A 24516-nucleotide genomic window follows, 5' to 3' on the forward strand; every position below is an offset into this window, starting at 1 on the left:
TCTCCATCCTGAAACCCAAATCGGCCCGGATTTTGCGGAATACCCCTTGTGCCTCCAGACGAACCCCTCTGCGGATGAGCGTGGTCCTGGCATTCCAAAGCTCTCGCTTGGTAATGCTGACCAGCAGCCACATCCAGGGGCCGAAGGGGTTATGGAGGTTGGGGTCCCACCCCTTCAACACCTTGTCGTAGGTCAGACCGGGCTGCGGGTCTACACGTCCACACAGGCCCGCTACCAACCCCCAGACTCTCTGTGCATGCCCGCAGTCCCAAAACACGTGCTTGATGGTCTCATCCTCGCTGCACTCGGGCCTGGGGCAGCGGGGGTGTCTGGTCAGCTTATGCCTGTGCAAGACGTCCCTGACTGGCAGCTTACCATGAAGGCACTGCCAGTTCAGGTCCTGCAGCCTGTGATCCAAACCCTTAGGCTGGATTCTCGCCCATGTGCCTTCCTCCAGGCCCAACATGGCCCGAGTCTCCCTATGACCAAGCAAAGCCTTGTAAAGGGCTCTGTGCTTGGTCAGGGCCTCTGTCTTGACACCTGCCGGAATAGACTTACTCCACTTGACAGCGTGGCTGTAGTGGAACGGCAGGGTCTCAGCCTTGGGGCCGAGGTTGGTCCACGACGCCACCAGGCGTCTCATGGGGAGAGCCAGCCACAGACGCACAAAGTGCTGATGGGGGTGCTCAAGGGGAGCTGCCAGGCGCGTGCAGAGCTGCGAGAAGAACAGGCAGTCAAGCTTGAGAGGAAAGTCAATAACGTCCCTCCCCCCACTGTCCTTTCCGAGATACATTACTTCCCTACGCACGTACTCGTACCTGGCAACTGGTTTGAGAGGTTTGAGAGGTTTGAGAGGACCGTCACAGAGGGTGAGACCACCTGCGACGTCCTCCCTCGCCTTCCAGCTGCCGAAATACTTGGCCACCGACTTACTGAGGTTGAGCGTCGCGCCAGAGGCCCAACCGAACGCGTGAACGAGGCTCAAGGCATGACCAAGAGACTGATCCGAGCAGACGAAAAGCGTGGTGTCGTCTGCATACTGGGTCAGTTTAACAGTTGTCCCCCGACTTCCTGGGATAAGAAGGCCATCGACCCCGGGGTGGGTGCGAATGGCGCACGCCAGTGGCTCTATATAGAGCGCGTAGAGGAGGGGGGAGAGGGGACATCCCTGCCTCACTCCACTCCGCTGGGGCACCAAATCACTCAGGAAGCCATTGATAACAACATGGCTCTCAACTTCGTTATACAAAGTGTGTAACCACCCCAGGTAATTGGGCCCGAAGCCAAACTTACCCAATACTTTGAACAGGAAGCGGTGATCTACCCGGTCGAAGGCTTTCTCCTGGTCCAAGCTGACCAGCAGGAGAGGGAGGTTCCTATCCTCCACCCAGGCGATGGCGTCGCGGATGAGGTGGAGATTCCACGTCGCCGATCGACCCGGTACTCCACACGTCTGGTCGCTGTGAACCAGATGAGCCATGGCCTTCTTCAGGCGTTCGGTAAGGGTCTTTGCGATGAGCTTTGTGTCTACACAAAGCATGGTCAGGGGCCTCCAGTTGCCAAGGTCGGCCCGATCGCCCTTCTTGTGCAACAAAGAGAGGACCCCCGACCTCATGCTCCTAGTGAGCAAACCCCGGCGCTGAACGTCCTCTACAACCTGCAGTAATTCCGGCCCGAGGACATCCCAAAAGGTGGAATAAAATTCCACCGGGAGCCCATCAAGGCCAGGTACCTTGCGGCGGTTCATCTTGCCAAGCACTGCGGTCAGCTCGGCCAAGGTGATGGGGGCTTCTAAGCCGTCCCGGATGTCACTGGGAAGACAAGGTGAGATGTTATCTAGGAAGCACTCCCCAGCAACCGGGTCCGTATCCCTAACATTAAAAAGGTTAAGGTAAAACAATTTAGCAACCTCCAGCATGTCTGATGTATCCGTGACTATATTGCCATTTGAGGCACGGAGAGAGCTAAAGCTCTTCTCCTCCCGGGCTTCCCTGGCTCTGTGGAAAAAGAAAGAATTGCACTTTTCATTATTTTCCACATAGAATATTTTGTCGCGGAGCATTTGGGCCGAGGCAGCCTGTTCATGCAGGCGCCTCAGCTCACCCTTTATGTCAAGCAGCCGCTCGTGGTTGATGATGCCCCCGTTGTTGTGAGCGGCGTATTCATCCCGCAACCTTCTCTCCAGCTGCAGAATGGAAAACCTCTTCTCCATCCTGCGCTGCTTGCTGTACTGCATGGAGAAGGTTCGGATCCTGTCCTTCACACTCTCCCACCATTCGGCCACGGAGGGGAAGGTAGGCTTGTCCTTCTGCCACTCGGAGAAGTGATCTAAAAAAAGGTGTCTAAAATCTCTCTCCTCCAGGATCTGCAGGTTCATTTTCCAATAGCCGCCCCCATATACAGGGGCGTCTATGGAGACAGTGGCCTCCACTGCCAGATGGTCAGTGGGCCACTGTGGGGAGAGGGACACCTTTTTAAAAACAACGGGGGGTGAAGCTAAAATGTAGTCGAGGCGGCTGCTGGCTCCGCGACTATTATGCCAGGTGAAGCCCGGCATGCTGGGGTTGCATGTTTTAAAACCGTCAACAAGTTTAAAGGAACGAATAAAATGGCGAAAATGCCCTCAGCTGACATCCTGTCTACCCTCCAACGAGATGTTAAAGTCCCCTCCTAAAATCAAGTGTCGATCTGTGACACAGAACGGGGACAACTCTTCAAAGAGAGTTATACGGGACGAGGCCTCCACCGGAGCGTAGACACATATGGCCCGGAGGCGCTGTCCCCTCCATGTGGCGTCCACTCCCAAAACCCTGCCCTGAAGGACGGTAAACGCACTTACTTCTTCAAAGGCGCGGTCGCCAAAAAGGATCCCGACGCCTGAGGAGTGGACGCCACCTACGCTCCAGTAGGATCTACCCCTCTTCCACTGTCGTGAAAAGAGAGCCTCGTCCCGCTGGTCCCGGAGGTGGACTTCCTGCAGAAAACAAATGCTGAAGGGAGAAGATGCCAGCTGGTTAAAAACAGATGTACGTTTTAAAATGTTCCTCAAACCCCTTACATTCAAGGTGACAATATTAAAATTGGCCATAGAATGTTAAAATAATAAAATACAATTAAAAACAACAAACTAAAATAATAAAAGCCAGCCATTAAAAACAATACTGTCCTACTGCCCCCCCTCCTCAGTCAACCTCAAAAGGTCCCCCAATTCCAGCCCCCCCAGGTACTCCTGTTCATTAGCAGTGTCCTGTTGACCGCTGTACTCCTGGGGGGGTACAGGGGACTGTCCCAAGTTCCACACCAGACGGGGGGCCTCTAACATCGGGGAGGGGGGACACTGTCGGCCTTGGTCCCCGGCCGCCACTGCTGGCGAGGTGGCAGCCGGAGGGCTGGATGCGTCGGGTTGCGCCTCCCTTCTGCTCTTCTTCCTCCCCCGGGGGGATGCACCGCTCTTCTTTTGCCTGCTGCTGACGCCTGGAGCCAGGGCGAGCTGCTCCACCTTGTTCGGAGACCCCTCCTGCATTGGTGTCGCACTCGAAGGGGCCTCCTCCACCTCGACCAGGGCTTCTCCTCCTGCCCCCGTCGCCGGCTGTTCCTGCCCAGCCATGGGGGCTAGAGCTCCCCCACCATTCTCCGTGCCGACTGCTCTGTTACCCGACAGAGCGTCGGCATATGTAGTCTTTTTCTGTGGGCAGGAACGAGCCAGATGGTCCTCGCCGTTAAAGTGTATGCAGCGACGGGGGCCCTTGCAGTCCCTGGCCATGTGCCCCGACTCCAGGCAGTTGCGGCAGCGCAGGTTGGCGCATCCCTCCAGGGTGTGTCCAAAGCTGTGGCACTGCCGGCAGAAGGGAGGCTGTCCAGGATAAAAAAGGTATGCCTTATTGCCCTGTAGGTTAAAATAGGCTGGAGGGTGGCTAAAACCGCCTGCGCCATTAGCGTCCGGGCACAGGCGGGCCTGGAACTGGCGTCGGCCAGTCCAGATCCCCAGCTCATCCCGGATGTCCCTGTGGCCAGGAAGGAGGTCCACATACTTTGTCAGAAATTGGGAAACGGCCTCGGCGGTAACATGCGGGTTGAAACAATGGACTGTTATTACCCGCTTGTCGGGCCACCACAGCGGCTCGATGTTGTAACGTCCGAGGAGGGGGTGCTGGGCCCCCTCCTTGCTCCGCTCCAGGACCTTGGTGTAACTCTCGTCGGTGGACAAGGTGACCTCGAAGAAGCGGAAGGGCCCATTCCGCTGTACGCAGAGGATGTCCTGCATCTGAAGGCCCAACGCTCCAAAGGCCACCTCCCGGATGAAGGCCAGCCGGTCGGGGAAGGTGCCCACCTCCTCCTCAGCCCTCCAGCAGAACCGGGCGGTATTCCGCAGGCCCCCGCCTGCTACCAGCCACGGCCCGCTGAAGGGCTTCCTCGATGGTCCGCCGGCCGTTGCCATCCGGGAAGGTCCACCGACGTCGCCGCTGGAGCAGAGTCCTTCCGCCGCCGTGGTCCCGACGTCCGCCGTCCGCCAATCCGGGATGAGCCGAGCAGAGCTAAACTATAAAAGCAGCTAAAAATAAAAACACCAGTTCGCCCAGCAGGGCGGCGGACAAGCCACCAGCCACTGCGGGATCCCCAGCCTACTAAAAACAGAAATAAAAGCAGGGGTAAAAGGCTAAAAAGGAAGGCACGGGTCGCCCCGTGGCAGCGGCGGTCAAGCCACCTGCTGGTCACGCCTTAGGTTCACCGTGCCTTCCTCTAAAAAACCTGACACAGTCCGTAAAAAAGCAGTAAAAAGTCAGTAAAATCCACTTGATCTTAGCCAAAAGGCCGAGAAGCGATACCCGCAGACTGCACCCTGCCGATTTTTAAATAATATTATGCTTGTACTACTTACATTAACACAAAATCACAATCTAAAAGGCTGAAACACCATGCAAATCAATGCCAACCCAGTACAATAAGAATTTTAAGGATAACATTTAACAAATAGAACTACCTGCAGAACTATTACCCTTAAAACAGGCAAAAGAGCAATTCCACCAGCAAATACAATTATACACCATTAAAATCTAATTACATGGCCAATAAAACAATTAAAATGTTACCTTATATGCATGCCAATAAAAAGTTAAGATAAAAAAAAAAGTTCAAAAAGGAACATACCCGCAGACTTCCGACCTCTGCACAAGGGTCGGGCTAAAACACTGTCATACACCTTCCTAAAACACATAAAAGCAGTAACCTTAGGAACAAAATAGGTCAATCACAGAATAAACAGCACAACAGATAAAATAAAATGTTAATAATGTTAATACTGATGAATATGTGCTAACAGTGATCAACCAAAGAAGTGCTCAGTAAATTCTGTACATGCCATTAAATAAAATCCAAACCAAATAAAACACAAGCACAGAAAAAGAAAGCAAACTTACATAAAACCCGAGGTGTCCTTTGTGTGCTTCAGGAAAGCACATCATGTCAACCCTGTAGGATGGATTGTCACCACCTAGACGTACTGGGGCAGCCTAGGATCAAGGCAGTTAGATGGATGTCAGCTTACCTCTAGGGGTAGGTCGTTTAGGTGGATGGCAGCTTATTTCTGTGATCAGGGTGTTTGGGCAAATGTCAGCTTGCCTCTGAGATCAGAGTGTTTAGGTGGAAGCGAGGTTACCTCAGGGGTCAGGGGGCTGGGTCAAAGGCAGCCTACCTCTGGGGTTAGGGCATTTGGGTGGATGTGAGCTTACCTGAGGGGTCTGCGTGTTTGGGTAGACCGCAGCTTGCCTCTGGGATCAGGGTATTTGGGTAAATGTCAGCTTACCCCAGAGAACAAGGCGGTTAGATGATAGGTAGTTTACCTCTGGGATCAGCATGGTTGGGTGAATGGCAGATTACTTCTGGGAACAATGTGTTTGCGTGGATGGCAGCCTACATCTGGGATCAGGGTGTTTGGGCGGACAGTGGATTGCCTCTGTGATCAGGGTGTTTCGGTAGACGGCAGCTTACCACTGGGATCAAGGAGCCTGAGTGGATGAAAACATACCTCTTTTATCAGAGTGTTTGGGTTTATGTCATCTTAACGCTGGAGTCAAGGCGCTTGGTTGGATGCAGTTGGTTGGATAAGAGCTTTACCTTTGGAATTAGGGCATCTGAGTAGATGACAGCTTAACTCTGCGATCAGGGTGTTTGGGTACATGTCAGCTTAGCTCTGGGGTCACGGTCTTCGGTTGGATGTGAGCCTTCCTGTGGAGTCAGGGCGTTTGGGTGAACAGCAGCTCACCTCTGGGGTCACAGCGTTTGTGTGTAGGGCAGCTTACTACAGCTAACTCTCAATTAGTTTAACTGAATTTATCCTAAAAAATAATATTTATCTCTATACCTGACACACAAAATACTGTGACTTATATATAATGTGGCATGTTGTAAATGCAACCAGTAATCAGAAGACAGTGTGACATGTGCTGCACACCAGGGCAATTTCAGAATCCCAAATCAGATCTGTAGTTAACACCAAGCTATGATAAACCAAGTGGCAACTATATACATGTATGGAAATCACACAACCCGAAAAACATATTAATACACGGGTATGTCTGACTCACTATCAAAAACGATGTAAACTTCCCTGTAGTAGTTAATAGATTAACAGACACAAAAAAACCCAGAGGTACACCAACGAAAACACAGTGCAATGCTAGTACCAACTAGCAAGAGCTAGCTAACCAGCTAAAAAGTCGCAATTAACTTCTAAATTATCGAAACCCAGCTACATCGATAAGTACAAAAATTACCACGGAGCATACATGTATTAGTTTAATAAAGTTTAAGCAGAAATTATCTAAATAAATCCGGCTTTGGTTTTGTTTGCCGGAGCTCGAACGTCGGACATGTCTTACTCAAAGGGCGCGAACTTCGGCCGGTTTGTGGCAAAGTAACCATGACAACCGCCTGCCGCTGGCGCCACACAACGTCGTTGACCGCAGTCAGACTCTCGCGTGTTTACGTCTGACTGACGCCGCCATAATGAGATTTAGCAGTACTAACGTTAAAAAAGCTCTTACCAACCTCATTTCACTGTATCCTATGCACGGCAATTTCTTTAGCTTTCAACAAACTTAATTTTACAGAACATAATTTCTGTATTGCCTCATTATATATATATTTTGACAATAAGTAGATTATTCTTTTACTATATGTAAATTCCTTAATTATATTCCATTGCTACTTTACAAAAGCCTTCAGGGAGTTTGGTCTTTTCATGACAACTAACCAAGTGTCTAACCAGTGTTTATCTGAATAATACAGAAAATTGAATGACACTTGTTAAACTCACCTGGACGTACCTTTTACAGTCGTTTAAACCGTCATGAGCAATGCTGAAATCACTGTTGCAAACAGTTCAGCGCGTAACATTGTCATTATTTGTCATCCTTATTAAACAAGGACACGTTTTTGTGTAATCTGTGGTGAAATGCATTTTATATTTTCGTTTTTTGAGACACTCTCCCTCCGCCGTGACGCTCCATGGAACCGATACCTTCGGATCTCTAGGAGTTAAATAAAAGCCCGCCCGCACTGAAATCTGATTGGCTTATATGGCTAAGTAAACCAACCAGGATGCTGTCTGTCTAGCACTGGCTACATGAAGAGTCACACATATAGGGATCCACACATACGCACGTTCTCTCTTTCTCTCTATCCTTCTCTCTCTCGCTCATTCCTAGCTCATTTACTTGCTCATTCGTGCGCGCTACTGTCTCGCGTGCATGCTCTTGTTTGCTTGCTCTAGTTTCCGGGATATTTTTTTTTAATTTAGGAGCATCAGGGAGCCGCTGTCAATATGCGGGAGACTTGGGATGTCTGGATAACTGCTTATTTGTACTATAATAATAACTGATCATTTCCAGGGAGCCCTGATGATATTCTAAATTGTGCAGGGTTATATAAGTACTGTGAAGCTGTCGTTATCTAGTTAAATGTTTACAAATATTTATTATTTTATTATATTTCATGTATATTTTCAACTTATTCACACCTTATTGTACCATGCGTCCATGCATACTTTACTGTAAAATCAGACAGATAAACGTTTAGAAAAATAATCGATTCTACAACTTAACTTGCAGCTGTCCAAGTACACATCCATATTTTATTGCTGCAGATAACTGAGGTAGGTGTGGTATATAACGCTGAAGGTTAGACGTATAGTACAATAACATATGTACAACATGTGGGCATTTCAGTCAGACAAACGTTTAAAATGGAAAACAAGCTTTATATTTTACCGGCAATTTCCATAGCACGTCTTAGTCGAAGTACTACACTGCCATCTATTGGACAAGTAGGGTTACTGAATCGTGAAATGTGTCTTAAATCATGTTTTTTTAGGACCACTAAAAGACGATTATCAGTATGAAGGTTTATCAATAAAAATAATGTATTAAAATAAATATTACAAGACTCTCCCTGAAAATAAGGTGTTCTTAGCTTCCAAAGCCAAGGACACATTCTAGTGATTTTCCAGGAGACTGAACCTAACTAACCTGGGGCCTTATGAAAAACAATCAATCAGCTCATGTTGAAGCTCACAAGGTGTGGAGAACAAGAAAGACAAGTAAGGGAGAAAGGCAAGGTGCAGAGCATACACAAGCAGTGTAGCGGCACATCAGTTATAGTGTATGATTAAAAATACATCATTTCTCACAGTATCAATAGTGGCCCATTGCTCCTACTGTAGCCTCACACCTCCAGGGTTGTGGGTTCAATCTGCACCCCTACTGTAATAAACAGTGAAATTATCACAGTAACACTGTTTATCAGTAAAATAGTACAATACTGTAGAAAGTAGGGCAATATTTATGAGAACCTTGCCGATAAAATGCTGCAATGCACTGTAATTCAGTATGTAAACTGCAAATAAATAAACTGTAGAATTTACTCAAATTAAATGATGTAATAATTTGCACTCGCTTTTTTGGGTTGAATTTAGTATACGCAATTCTAGGGAATATTTTAAATAAATCAAGTTAAAGTCTGGGGTGGCATGGTGGTGCAGGAGTTTAGAATGGCATCACTGGTTCATCAGGTGTGGAGTTTGCATGTTCTCCCCATGTCGTTGGCACTGTTGCCTCGCACCACTGGGACCCGGGTTCGAGTCTCCGCCTGAGTTATATGTGTGTGGAGTTTGCATGTTCTCCCCATGTCGTTGGCACTGTTGCCTCGCACCACTGGGACCCGGGTTCGAGTCTCTGCCTGGGTCACATGTGTGTGGAGTTTGCATGTTCTCCCCATGTCGTCGTGGGGTTTCCTCCAGGTACTCTGGTTTCCCCCCACAGTCCAAAGACATGCTGAGGCTAATTGGAGTTGCTAAATTGCCCGTAGGAGTGCATGTTTGAGTGACTGGTGTGTGAGTGTGCCCTGCAATGGGCTGGCCCCCCATCCTGGGTTGTTCCCTGCCTCGTGCCCATTGCTTCTGGGATAGGCTGCGGACCCCCGTGACCCAGTAGGATAAGCGGTTTGGAAAATGGATGGATGGATGGATGGATGTTATTCCGAACAATAAGTAAAAAAAACACTTACCATGTCAATTCTAGGGAAATTAGTTTCTGTAGTTTTGTGGTTGAGGTGACACTTCATCCAGTCCAGACGGTGGATAATTGCAAAACATCAGGTCAGCAGGATCACCGCTTCGTTTCGCGACTAACATTTTCCGCGCTCTAACATACCGGTCTCGCACTTGTTGCCACTTGTTTTTACAAATTTCCAAATTAAAATTCAGGATGTTTGAAATCTCTTGCCATCTATTATTACATGTTATTTTGATGAGGATAATTGCGGACCTACTCAATCAACAGGTCCTCAAACGTGGACATCTTGACTGTTGAGTGCAGATCTCGCAACACTGCCCCCTATAAATTACGCAGGTATTGCATCTTCGTATACATTCCGTTAATTTTTGAGTACGTGCACAAAAACCGACACAAAGAACGCAGGATACGGACCGCAGCTGTACGTACGTACATAAGTGTGTAATGAAAAGCAAGTATTTTTCTGCCTTTAGTTTAACATGTAGCCCTACCTCTCAGCTCTGCTTCAAGTGGGCTCTGCCTGCAAGATTTCTGACAGAAGGGATAATCCAGATCTGGCAGGTTAAGAATAATATTGTGAAGTTGTTTACCAATCTCTACCTCAGTGCCCTCTCTAAGACGCCAAATAGTCTATCTGCTGGGGAAACCTCTGAATGCTTAGGTTCACCCATCCCTACTGCAGGCACAAGCAGACTGATGGGATGTGCCAGAGATGTGGTCAGAGCATGGCTGCATAGTAATGATACTGTCACTGCCACTGGAGATGTGGATGCAGTCCTTAGTGTCCTGAAGCAGCATTCTTATTTGACTGTGCATTCTGGGATGCCTCCAGCAGATTTTTGTTCAACCAAGTCAGATGCTAGGGAGGATCCTCTGGACTATTGGGTTAGGCTGAATAAGGCAGCAGATGATGCCAAAGGGTTTATTACATGAGATGTTAGGGCACTGCCATGTCTATTAGAAATTGCTCTGTAGGAATATCTTATTAATGCATAAATTACATTTATCTGATGCTTTGATCCCTGTGATGGGCTGGCCCCCCATCCTGGGTTGTTCCCTGCCTCGTGCCCATTGCATCCGGGATAGGCTCCGGACCCCCCGCGACCCGGTAGGATAAGCGGTTTGGAAAATGGATGGATGGATGGATGATGCTTTGATCCAATAAATGAGTATTTATGTCTGCTCCCTGGGACTCAAAGCTCTTTAGTGCCCCGGTGTCTCAGCATATGGTCCCTGCTGATCCTGGTGAGAGGGGACTTGTCATTGGTGATGTAACCACTACTGTCTAGCTCCTCTACCATTTGCCTCCTATTGTAATTTCTCATGTCAAGGTGCACCCTGGGGCGGCATGGTGGTGCAGTGGTTAGCACTGTTGCTTCACACCACTGGGACCCGGGTTCGAGTCTCTGCCTGGGTCACATGTGTGTGGAGTTTGCATGTTCTCCCCATGTCGTCGTGGGGTTTCCTCCAGGTACTCTGGTTTCCCCCCACAGTCCAAAGACATGCTGAGGCTAATTGGAGTTGCTAAATTGCCCGTAGGAGTGCATGTTTGAGTGACTGGTGTGTGAGTGTGCCCTGCAATGGGCTGGCCCCCCATCCTGGGTTGTTCCCTGCCTCATGCCCATTGCTTCCGGGATCGGCTCCGGACCCCCCGCGACCCAGTAGGATAAGCGGTTTGGAAAATGGATGGATGGATGGATGTGTGGGTGTGAGTATCTGTATATAATTAATAAATCATTCATATTAATCAGATATTAATCATGATTAGATAAAAGGTAAAACACTAACCTGAGGACTGATTATGTTCAGGGAGAAATGTACACACACTGAAATAAATTTGCAACATCAACCTGTCCAATGCTAGGATATTACCTTCATCAACTCAGCCAAGTCTGTGGCTAAGAATGGCATCACTGGTTCATCAGTTTGATGTCTTGTCAAGAAAGGAGTGAAGGTCCTGGTGATAGCAGAAATGTGGAAATGTAGCTTTGCGAAAATGAGGGGTCTGTCTGAGCAGCTTCAAGGGTGTCACACAATGCAGTTCCTGGATTTGGTAGCTTCCTCATTCTGACTGCATCCAGGTACCTGGTCAGAGACGGCCACACCTCCAGGGCTCTCTGCTACTGGTAAGTTTAAGCCATCGGTGGCTACAGGATGCAAGTGGAGGATGCAGTGAAGTCCTCTCTCCTTGCTGGCACACTATGGAAGAGAATACAAATGGCTTTCAAACTTCCTCTAGCTGCCATATGGAGAAACCACATTTGCTGGCATTATATGGGGTTTGAAGGCCACAGCTCCCAACCACAATCCGCTGAGTGCCCTCACACTGTTCACACTGTTCTTCATGAAGCAGTTCTAAAAACTTCCAGTTTACATTTGGTCCATCCATGGAGACTGAAAGCAGCTGATGAAAAACTGAGTGTCATTTATCAAGCATACATAGACTAGGTGATCATATATCACAACAAGTAAAACTTAGAATTGCTGCACGGGAAAGTCGTATTTTATTATTGTGAAATTTTCAAAAATGTGTTGTTTTTTTTTTAGATTTACACATTTTCCAGTTGAAAAATAAAATGTGTTCTCTGTTACAGATTCCAACACGAATGCAATAATAATAATAATGCATCATTTCAAAACAAAACAGCTATAGTTAGACTACAGGTATTTAGATTTAGATATTAGTGTTGACTTATAACTTACTTTAAAGTGGTGTAGTAAATCCTAAGGTGTTCTATGACCCATGAATTGGGATCCCAGCTATCTGGACTGGACTTGATTCTCTTTCCAGTAACAAGCATGTAGGTCCAGTTGCTTGGTTTTAGTTGTTTGGTTGAGGGTCTCATCAAACATCAAAGTAAAACTGGCACTGTTGACATCGGCCACACGGAGTTTAATGATGTCAGGAGCCAAATCAAATCTTGTGAAATAGGCTGTTTTGTCTTTACCACACGTGAAGTTTATTGCGATTTCCTAGTCGGGAAACATACAAATGTAACAACATAAAAAACTGAAACCCACTTTACCACGTTGTTCAAGTATTTTCCAGTGTCCTGGGCTTATTCGGGTTGTCAGTTTGCTGCAAATAGAAATTTGGAATTGTCAGGGGCAATATAACTACAGCTTTTCATGTAAACGGGATTAAAACTCTATATAGGAATGAATGGACACACAGAAACATATCCCCAACTCCCTCATTAGCGCTGTAGGATTGGTGTCTTGTTACGCTGTGCAGGCACCACAGTACCTCTGCCTGGAGGGTAGCGCTGGACCCAAAGGTAGTCCTGAGGTCTGTTACTGTAACTGATGTGGCGGTCGCTGCTGGGTTCGGAGATGGAGCTGAAGTCTGAGAAACTGTTGAGACGGAACAGAAGTGAGAAATGGCAGGCGCCTGTTGGCGGGTTATGGCAGCAGCTTTGTGCTTCACGCTGTGCATTTGTGACTCTACAGCTTTAACTCCCACTGAACCAAGTTTAAAAAGCTTCTTGCACAGCATACAGGGGGTCTCATAGCTATTACCTGGAACTGCTTTTAACCATGTCGCAAATGTGGGATTATCCAACCCAGTTAACGTTAAACTTGCACTTCTCCATGAATGACGTGTCCACTAGCAACAAACTGCTAATGTGCGTCCCTGAAATAGCGCCCCTCCCACAAACACAACGGAAATGTTGGCGGTTCCGCTCATTCCGATCTCATACACAAAAATGCAAAACACCAATTAGAAATTCAACAAATTCTTTATAGATTACCAGAAAAACATATAGGAATCTTGTTTACTGGGTCTGTGGTATTTTAAGACCTTTGAACTCTGGATTTAAGGACTACTAGTCATTTAAAAAAATATTTAAGGCCTTAATTTTGGAAAATCCAATGTAACATTTTTTAAGAATCTGCAGATACCCTGCTCTTATACATTAAAGACGAGGGTTTATATTAATAAAAAGACGCACATGAAGACTGTAATCTCAAGTGATCAACAGTAAACCTTCCATAATGATATAACGGTATTTAACACCTCTGTAAGATAGAGATGATGTTTCAGACAAAGCTGGAGAAAGTCAGGCAAAATCTTTCACTTTTACCTTTTTATTTAGATCATTCATCCTGAAGCTCTTGACTTGATAGGTTATTCAGATTATTTTCTACAGATTAGCATGAAGTCTCTCCTGTATTGAATTTGGTACAAAATTGTTGCTAATTTTCACGGAGCACGACGACGCAGAAATACATAGAGGAAATAGTCAATGAATCAGATCTGAGAGACAGTGTAATTTCTGACCAATCAGAAATGAGTGGGCCAGGCTGCCCGTGGGCCTGGCCGTCTTGCATCCTGTAATGAAGCAGTCTTTGCTAGGTTTGCTAAAGCTAAACTTTAGCGGTGCGCCCTTATCCAACCTCCAACCTTGGATAAGGTGAGATGCTTTTATTGTCACTGTGAAAATACAATGAGATGTCATTTGGAGCAAGCCTGTAGACGCCATAGTAAGCATAAAACTACAGACTAACACTTACAGAGTATAAATACAGATAAAATACATTAAAAAGCTAAAGATACATACACCAAAAATAAAAAAGAATAAAAATAAAGAAAAAATTCTGGTGCTAGAAGCAAAGAAACCAGTAGCACATTGTCAGATATTACACAACAAAAGCGTAGCATTGAAAAGCTCCGGGCCGCTGTGCTTGCATGCACTGCCATTTTGGTTTTTGACTCTGTTTACGTTGGAGTGGATGAGTCAGATGGTTGAAGATAGATTACATCACTGCCATCTAGCGGTCAGGGGTTTAAATGCCAACAGAAAATGGAAAAAGTCTGACAAATTTTTGAGCTGATTAGCTGTGAATTTTGTAAAACAGCAGAGGTGGTTGGCTGGAGATGCACTAATGATCGGCTTGCAGGTAGTAGAACAATGACCAGCTGAGTCTTTCCTCAGTGTTTCTACTTTAAAGAGCAAAGGGTATCATAACACACTTTAGAGTACTTGGTGCTTCACTCATTCTTCTATCTTGGTGCCATGTTTCACCATCTCTATCAGTGTCATCAGCATCAGTGAAAAGGTGTCTGGGATGCTGACCTTAGAAGCAGAGTTTCAAAGAAGAGCTGATGAAAGGGGGGGGCAAAACACCCCCCTTTGAAAACCTCTGAACACTAGGGGATAAGAGCCTTAATGAAGGAAAGATCAGCAATTTGCTGTGAAGCACTTAAACTTGGCATAAGAAAAGACAGACAACATAGCAGAGAATGGTTTCGATCCCTCGACCTCTGGGTTATGGGCCCAGCACACTTCCTCTGCACCACTCTGCTGCACAGTCGGGGCTGGGTGAGTGTTTTCTTAGTGTGTCCACTTTAAACAGCAAAGGGGCTCTGGACGCACATAATGGTACTTAGTGCTTCTTTTCAGAGACCCCTAGGTTATAAAGCCCCTGTGAGATGCAGCATGAGCCTTCCTCAAGCGATCCCTAATTTAACCATGACAAGCAGGTAAAAGCTGTTGGCCACAGACAAAGTGAGACCCAGCAGAGGACATGGCCGTTCTAAGCCTCAGACCTGGTATGGTGATGAAGCTTCCTGTTACACTTTCTACTGCCTTGGTTCATTGCAGCAATCAATATGATAAAGAAAAGGAGTCATCTTAGGTGGGACTAAAACCCACCCCCCCCCACTTTGGAATCCCCAGTACATAATGGGGAGCGGGGGGGCATAATGAATTCTGAAGGTCCCCGTAGCCCTCAGCCCACTGGGAAGATGCCCAGTACGGAAATGACAGATGCTAAAATAGATGCTAAAGACTCAAATGGCCTAATTGTCAGTGTTTGTTATAGACACCTAATGTAGCTGCAGAGGAAAGCAGAATGTTGTATGACGACATCAGGATTATGAGTAATAAAAATGATGTGGTGGTTATGGGTGATTTTAATTTACCAGGGATACAGTGGGACACAGTCTCTGGCTCTTCTGTAAATGAACTGGAGATGGTGGAAGTGGTACAGGATTGTTTTTTTACTCAGTTTGTTAACATCCCTACCAGGGGAGATGCCATTCTTGATCTTGTTCTCTTTAATAACCAGGACAGGATTGGAAAATTAGAGGTTTTAGAACCACTGGACAGTAATGATCATAACATGGTTAAATTTCAGGCTAATTTTCGTGTCAGAAGAGCAAAATCCAAAAGAAAAAAGTATATTGTGAGGAAGGCAAACTTTAATGGTATGAGACTGAAAGCTAAGAATGACATTAAAAGTTTCTTCCAATGTTTTATCTCCAAAAAAGCTCTAAAAGCTGAAATCACTCATCTACAGGATAGTAAGGGCTTTATAATTGAAAATGAAATTAATATAGTAAATGAATTTAATGATTATTGTACACGGGTGTTCACGGTAGAGAACACAAATAACTCACCACCATTTAGATTCATTGAATTATTAGATTTCCAGAAGTCCTTAAGCTCAAAGCTACAGGGTTTTTACAAACTGTATAAGCCTGAATATAATTGCTAGAATATAAAGTGCAATACAAATACAATTTATTATTATTATTATTATTATTAGTATTATTATTCTCAATGGAGCAGTGATGGAAGGACACCGGCAGATGTTGTGGCAGGTTGATTCTCCTGAGAACCCTCAGGAATTACAGTCTTTGCTGCACCTTCCTGATCAAGCAAATTCTGTTATTTGTCCAGGTGAGGTCCTCCGATATGTATGTGCCCAGGAACTTGAATGTTGACACCCTCTCCACAACTTCCCCATTTATCACCAGAGGCTGGTGATCCACCCTTTTCCTACTAAAATCAATGATGAGTTCCTTTGTTTTCTTCACTTTCCAAGTGAAGACAGGAGTCCGACAGGGGTGCTTGTTATCCCCGTTCCTCTTCCTCATCGCTATCAACTGGATCATGAAGACATCCACCAGTGAATGCAGAAATGGAATCCAGTGGACCTTGTGGAGCCAATTGGAAGGCCTAGACTTTGCAGACGATCTCGCGCTTCTCTCCCACAGTCAACAGCAGATGGAAGAGAAGATCAATGTGCTGGCAACCACATCATCACAGGTTGGACTCAACATCCACACGGAGAAGACCAAGATTCTGAAGACCAACTCCAACAGCAACAACCCAGTCACCGTGAATGGAAGTTCCCTGGAGGAGGTACAGTCCTTCACCTACCTGGGCAGCATCATCGACCAGCAGGGTGGAACAGATACAGACGTCAAGGCAAGGATCGGCAAAGCAAGAGCCGCCTTCATCCAGCTCAAGAACATCTGGGCTTCCAGAGAACTGACCTTGACCACCAAGATCCGACTGTTCAATTCCAATGTGAAGTCAGTATTGTTGTACCGGGCCGAAACCTGGAGGAAACCAAAACCAACATCCGAAGAATCCAGACGTTCATCAACACCTGTCTCAGAAAGATTCTCCACATCCGCTTGCCAGACACCATCAGTAACACCAACCTATGGGAAAAGACCTACCAACCTTCAGTAGAAGCAGAAATCTGGAAAAGAAGATGGGGATGGATAGGGCATACCCTCCGCAAACCATAAACCAACATCACCAGACAGTCTCTCAGATGGAACCCCCAAGGCAAGCGGAAGAGAGGCCGTCCAAGAAACACCTGGAGACGAGACCTCGAGGCAGAAATGACAAGGATGGGCTACACCTGGAGTCAACTAGAAAGAATGGCCCAGGACAGAAACCTCTGGAGATCTACCTTTGGCGGCCCATACCCCGGAAGGGGTGGAGGGCGAAAAAAAAAAAAAAAAAAAGATGTTATTATGGTCTGTTTTGATAATGGCACTACTTTACAGGTTTTTAAACAGGCAGGAACAGAGCACAGTGACAGAGATGTATCAAAGGTCAAAGGTGTTTGTGAAAACCCCAGCCAGCTCCACGGCACAGTCTCTTAGCACCCGCCCTGGGACGCCATCAGGAGCAGCTGCTTTCCGTATGTTGACACTGCGAAGTGTCTGTTCTACATCAGTACTCTGCAGGATGAGTTCCTGCCTGTTGATGGCTGCTGCTGGGGCCGTAACAGTCTCAGTAGCCACCCTCTCATGGCGGCCGAAGAAGTGATCGAGCTCTTCGGCCAAAGGAACACTGTTGCCGGTAGATAAGTTGATACTGCTGTTTTGGTCTGTGATGTGCCGTATCCCTTGCCATCCGCGCCTGGGATCGGAGCTGCCGAAGTGGCTCTCAATCCGCCTTCTATAGGTCGCCTTTGCGTCTCTGACGCCCCTCCTCAGCTCCGACCTGGCAATGCTGTATTGTTGTGCGTCACCCGACCTAAAGGCCATGTTACGGATCTTTAGCAGAAGACGAACATCTTTGGTCATCCATGGCTTGTTGTTGGGAAAGATACAAATTTGTTTTGTGCTGGTGACAATGACCATGCAGTATTTTATATAGTGAAGAAAGGTGGAGGTGTTAGCATCCTCGAATATGGACCAGTCAGTGTGGTCAAAACAATCCTGCAGCTGTTCAGATGCTCCCTCTGGCCACCCTCGTCTTACTCTAGGAGCTGGTTTCACCATGTTAATGAGTGGTCTATATGCTGGAGTTACATACAGGGAGATGTGGTCAGACTGGCCCAAATGAGGGAAAGCTGATACTGTAAAACCCTGCTTGATATTACTGTACACATGGTCTGCAGTGTCAGCTCCTCTTGTAGGACACTGAACATGCTGGCACAATTTGGGGAGCACAGTCTTCAGATTCGCTTTGGTTAAAATCACCTGCTATTATACACACCCCTGGCAGATGGGCACTCTGTTGCTTTCTAATAGGAGTTAGCAAGTAGCCCAGAGCTATAGCAGTGTTAGCTTGAGGGGGATATTAACAGCAGCGATCATAACAACCGAGTATTCCCTAGGTAGGTAAAAGGGGTGACACTTTACAATCAAATCCAGGGAGCAATGAGTGTCAGTGATTTTAGCGTCTGTGCACCAGCTGTTATTTGTGTACACACACAGTCCACCTCCTCTGCTCTTACCGGAGTCGATCGCCCTGTTGGCGCGTGTATAGTGCGTCCGGGTAGCTGGATAGCCTCCTCCGGGATTGTCGAACCGAGCCACGTCCCCACAAACACCATAAAATACCTAAGAACGGGAAGCGCTTTACGGAGTGCTGAGCCACTGCGTGTGCACGCGCCGCCATCTTCGGATATCCTAAGAAATGTGGTTCAGTCGTGTGTAGTCTGTGTGCAGACGAGGAAACAAAGGCACAGTAATAGGAGATAGTTGACTCATATACAGAAATGTGCTCTTGTAGGGGGATCCACACACAGTCACCAGACAGGACAGAGGGGCTCATCTACTTCTCTCTGTACCAATAGTACCAATAGTACCAATGACTTGCCACTGGGTGCCGTCCATTTACAAAACCAAGCAGAAACTCCAGCAAGCGCCAGGATCGTCTCCCAACATTGATTCAGATGCAGGATGGGGCACCATGTCAAATCATCACACTTTCGGACCTCATCATCATGGATTTTAACGAAACTTGGCAGCTGATTTGGTCACATGAGTAACTCATGAAACTGAAATTGGGCGTGTCTGGGATCAATATTGGGGGAGATTTAGGCAAACAAAGTTTTAACTTATTTTTTTTTGGGGGGAGGGGGGGCTATGACTTTGACTGGCTATATTTACCTTGTCCAGCTCTATAGATTGACCAAATTATATGCCATCCCATATGAATAATTACTATGTAATAACTGATTAAAGTAGTAAAATTCAATAACAAAAAAAAAATCTATATTTCAAAATTGATACATTTTTACTAAAGCTAGATCATAATGTCATGAACATCTCCAGAAAATGTGGCCTTTGGTTTTTAAGGTGTTGCTGAGATATAATGACGTAAACGTAGCGTCACATGGTTTCATATCACTAATGGGCCTTTTTAATGGCAGCCAAACTGACATGGAATAGTATAACAAGCACAGGTGTAAGTAACAGCATTAGTTAAGGTTTCTGTCACGCCCAGCTCGTCCGCTCCTCGTGTGTGCCACGCCCCCTGATTACCCACGTGTACTACCCTGATCGTCTCCTGCTGTGTCCGCTTCCTTTGATTAGTCTTTGTGTATTTAAGTCCTGGTCTGACCGGTTCCCCTTGTCCGTCATTGTAGTTAGTTGTGGTTTGGTGATGGTAGTCTTGTTTCCTGTTCCAAGTCCCCGTTCCACAATAAACCCCAGCTTCGCCCCGATACCTGCCTGTTTGCCTGCTCTGTACCAGCCAACCCACACGATCACCGCTTACCTCCGCCGTGGTCGTGACAGTTACAAATATGCTACAATGGAATTTAATGGAAGTTTCATTAATGTCATTGCAGACACCTGTACTTGCCACACCACTGAAAAGGCCCACATGGCTAGTAAATATGGCTAATAAATGCCCTGCATTCATCAGAGGTGTGCAAATCAGTCCAGTGTAAGTGCACACTTATGGATTCACTCGACTTTACAAGCACAAAAGGTTACGTTGCGGCTGCATATGATGATGATTGGTGGCTAGGATGTGTAGAAGAAGCTATGCCCAGCACTGGAAAGCTGAGACTGAGCTTTATACATCCTTATGGAACATCTCCATCCTATTCATTCCCATGCCATCCTGATAGACTTGTTACAGATCATCAGGATGTGCATTTAGTAGTTGAATCTGTGACAGCAACAGGGTGGACATTTTCACAATTTCAAGCAAAGACACAATAGCTGCATCAAAGGCTCTGATAGACTATAAATTGAGAGCATAGCAATTGTTTATTACATTCCCACGTTCCCTTTAAACAGTACTGCTTGTATGTAACTTATGCATTTGTGGAAGTAAAATTGTACATTGGTAGCCCGGGAGGGGAGGCATATTGGGTCTGTTATGTCTTAGGCAAGAAGAGATTGTTTTGAATACTGTGTGACCTCGCTTCGCGATAGCTGCCTGCAGTAAGTTCCGCAGACCCTGAAGAAAGCTCTTTTACTGTAGGCCTAATTCTCTTTTTTTCAGTTACTTTGGCAACATTGTCATTTTATTCATTTTTAATAGTCATTTAAAACTTAGCAATTTAAATTATATTTCCAGAGCTAGTTCTGGCAATAGTAGCCGTCATGAAAAAAGATAACCCCGTACCATGCATTGATCACTAACTGCTATTCTGCTACTGCTAACAGCATTGTCAGGAATTGTGGTTTTGATACACACTTCAGATGAGTAATGATATCTCAGCAATAACTCAAAAACCAAAGACCAAATTTTCTGGACATTATGACATAAGTAATTATGGAAAACCAATGAATTCGTTCCCAGACCCAAAAATTTACACCTAAATATGTTTTTTTTTTTTTTTTTTGCATTTGAGCACAAAATGAACAGGATAAAACAAGAAGAGCATATACTAAACACATCTAAGCACATTTATCAAAGCAGTAATTTGTAAAGTAAGAAAATAAATCTATCCAAACAATGTGTAAAGTTAAAAACAAGCCAATGTCACCTTTTTGATAAACCCAGACACAGCACTACTACCTTGAGTCATACTAAGGGTTTGTATTTATTGTAGGAACAAAAGCAAAACATTTAAAGAAATGAGAAAGAAAAATTGAGTGTACAATATGAGAAAAAAGATGCACAAATAACACTTACAGTAGTAATAAAAAAAATTAGAAAAATACACTTACCTTGTCCAAGACTTAATCTGCATATTTGTCATGCCCGGCTCGTCCGATCCTCGTGTGTGCCACGCCCCCTGATTATCCACGTGTGCTTCCCTGATCTTGCCCAGCTGTGTCCGATTATTTTCGCCCAGCCTTGTCTATTTCAGTCCATGTCTTGCCTTAGTTTTCGTCCGTCGATTGATGTTAGTCGGTGTGAGTACTAGTGTTTTGTCCCGTGCTCCCCACAGCCTTAATAAATACCCGTTTTCCCCCGACTTTCGTCTCCTTACCTGCTTCCTGTCCGCTTTGCTGCCCGTTCGCTTACCGCGCCTTAACCGCGGCCCCTGACAATATTCGAAGCTAGAGGTTTTTTTTCCGGGGGGAGAAGAGGGGGTTATTCCTTCCATAATGACTGAAGGTTCATTGTTTATTTGTATTATTTCTCCGTATTCGTTAATTTGTTCGTAAATCGCAAACTTTTAGGTTGTAACATTTGTACAACTATTGCGTAACTTTTTGGTGAGCAATGGCTACCAAAATGATATAAAGTTCAGTGTATTACCTGATATTTTCAATAAAAAAGCACTATCACCAACAAACGATTCTATCACAGCGCATGCAAGGCTGAGACTGAAGCGTTACCCTTTGTTTCCGCTGAGAGGCGTGCTGTGTGACTCATTTCCACGTGCGTACAAGTTATTTTAGGTCGGCATTCACAGTTTGACTTCTGAGATTCAGATTGAGTTCTAGGTAATTTTTTTTTAACTGGTTTGTTCGATTTTTATGAAATTTGAGTTCTAATGAGTTCAAATACTGAGATAACACTGTATAGGTTTTTTTGTTACTGAATTTTTAATATGTTAATCGGTTATTGCATAGGAGGTGGCATGGCGGTGCAGTGGTTAGCACTGTTGCCTCACACCTCTGGGACCCGGGTTCGAGTCTCCGCCTGGGTTACATGTGTGTGGAGTTTGCATGTTCTCCCCATGTCATTGTGGGGTTTCCTCCGGGTACTCCGGTTTCCCCCCACAGTCCATAAACATGCTGAGGCTAGTTGGAAATGCTAAATTGGGGGCAGCCGATGATTTTCTGCGCTGTCTTGATCTCTTTCTCCTCCAGTCTGCCTTAGTGCAGCGGGAAAGTCATACTGTGATACAGTATGTTAGAATGCTCTATGTTAGAATGCTCTCAATGGTGGAGCAGTAGAAGGTCACCAGCAGCTTCTCACTGATGTTGTTCTTCCTGAGCACTCTCAGGAAATGCAGATGCTGCTGGGCTTTCTTGATGGCAACTGTGATGTTTTCAGTCCAGGAGAGGTCAGAAGAGATTGTGGTGCCCAGGAAGGTAAAAGTCTGGACCCTCTCCACGCAGTCGCCCTTGATGTGGAGGGGAAGTGGATCCGGGAAGTGGGCCGTTCTGCAGTCAGAGGTGTACAGGGTGTAGAGTAGTGGGCTTAGCACACAGCCTTGTGGGGAGCCTGTACTCAGTGCCCGGGTGGAGGAGAGATGGGGTCCAAGTCTTACTATCTGGGGCCGACTTGTGAGGAAGTCCTTGATCCAGGAGCAGGTGAGTGGGGGGAGTCCCAGGTTGTGCAATTTGGGGATCAGGATGTCGGGGATGATGGTATTAAAGGTAGAGCTGAGGTCGATGAAGAGCATTCTGTAGCTCTCCCGATGGTCTAGGTGGCTCAGTACGATGTGAAGGGCGATCGCTATGGCATCCTCAGTTGACCTGTTCGTTCTGCAGGCAAACTGATAGGGGTCAAAAGATGCAGGGAGGTGGGTTTTGATGTGGTTTAGGACCAGCCCCTCTAAACACTGATGATGGGTGTTAGTGCGACTGGTCGGAAGTCATTTAGACTGTGTGTGACTGATTTTTTGGGTACCGGGATGATGGTGGCCGATTTCACACAGCCTGAGATGGTGGCATGTGTCAGAGATAGATTGAAGATGATGGTGAAGACCTGTGAGAGCTGGTCAGCACAGGCTCTGAGTACTTTCCTGGGAACACCATCAGGTCCAGTGGCTTTCCTGGGGTTCACCCTGCTGAGGAGCTGAGAAAGTACTTCTTCGGGCCATGTGATGTTGGTCTTAATCAATCTTAATGTTTGTATAAACATGATCTAATATGTTCTCCCCTCTGGTCGGGTACTTTACATGCTGACAGAGCTTAGGCAGAACGGACTTTAAGTTTGCCTGATTAAAGTCACCAGCTATGATGTGTACGCCATCAGGCTGAGCCTGTTGTAGCTTATTAATGGTGTCTGACAACAAAGAGAGAGCTATGGTAACGTTAGCATTGGGTAGTAAGTCACAACTGTGATTAGCACGACTGTTAACTCTCTCGGTAAGTAAAAAGGACGGCATTTAATAGAGATGGACTCCAGGTCCCGTAAACAGTGTGTATGTATGGTTAAACTATCTTTAGACCAATGTTTATGTACAGGAATGCACAGACCGCCTCCTCTGTTCTTAATGGAGTCTTTCTTTCTGTCCCAGCGGTGCATGGTGCGGCCCTCTAGTTGTACGGCTGCGTCCGGGGATCAGTGGGTGAAGCCAGGTTTCGATATTATTGAAACACAGCAGTCGCAAACGTAGCGATTCCCCTCCATAAGAACTTCCAGCTTGTCCATTTTGTGGATAATGGATCTCGCGTTGCTGATGTACATATTCGGGAGAGGTGGTTTGTGGGGGTCTTTCCGCAGTCTCGCTAGCAAGCCGGAGCGACATCCCCGCTTATGCTCACGCTCACGTCTCCGGCTGCTGGTGGCGATAACAATTCACAGAGCACCCGGAGGTCTCGCTATCTCGTTTGGAAAGTTGTAAGAGCGGCGAGGCTCCTCTGTGATTTTTTGTTGCTTGCTGAGGCCCATGGCCAGTACCTCCTGACGGCTGTATCGCTTTGGATACGCACAGATGCGCGACAAACAAAGAAGTAGCACTAAACATGAAGAGCCACAAGCCACTGCGACTGTGCGCGCCACCATCTTCAGCATCATCATAAAGGTGCATTCGACAGGGAATTTTCATTAATGGTGGCCCACAGGTCCAGAAGGTAAGTGCTCTTCTGGCAATATGTGTGATCTGAGTGGTTCCAGAAGAACTGCAGTGAAGAACTGCTCCCACAAGCTGGAGCAGAAGTGTGACATCCTTCTGCTCAGCATGATATAGCAAATGCTAAGCTATGCAGAGAATTGTTCTGATGAAATGTGCTGGCCAAATGAGAAACAGAGGCTGGTGTGGCGAAATCATGCAACATAATCTCTTTCCAGACAAGTACAGAATTATTAACACTTAGTGTTTC

At 46.3% G+C, this 24516-nt stretch overlaps 1 protein-coding gene across 6 annotated transcripts in view; it reads right to left on the minus strand.

Annotated features, from left to right (window-relative positions):
- LOC125723844 (uncharacterized) overlaps nt 1-24516 on the minus strand; it is a 214739-nt gene that overhangs the window by 5709 nt on the left and 184514 nt on the right. The window contains exons 1-5 of one of the 6 annotated variants that reach the window (XR_007386983.1): nt 5418-5834; nt 5149-5204; nt 4097-4625; nt 2840-3853; nt 1910-1997 (exon numbers count right to left, since the gene is read on the minus strand). Coding sequence is in view for 5 of the 6 variants with exons in the window: in XM_049000683.1 (XP_048856640.1) it covers nt 3167-3853; nt 4097-4438 (1029 nt within the window). In the remaining variant the exon portion in view is untranslated. The other 5 variants (XM_049000683.1, XM_049000682.1, XM_049000681.1 and 2 more) reach the window with 5 other exon arrangements.

The sequence above is a fragment of the Brienomyrus brachyistius genome, unplaced genomic scaffold (genome assembly GCF_023856365.1).
Source record: "Brienomyrus brachyistius isolate T26 unplaced genomic scaffold, BBRACH_0.4 scaffold52, whole genome shotgun sequence".
Classification (NCBI taxonomy): domain Eukaryota; kingdom Metazoa; phylum Chordata; class Actinopteri; order Osteoglossiformes; family Mormyridae; genus Brienomyrus; species Brienomyrus brachyistius.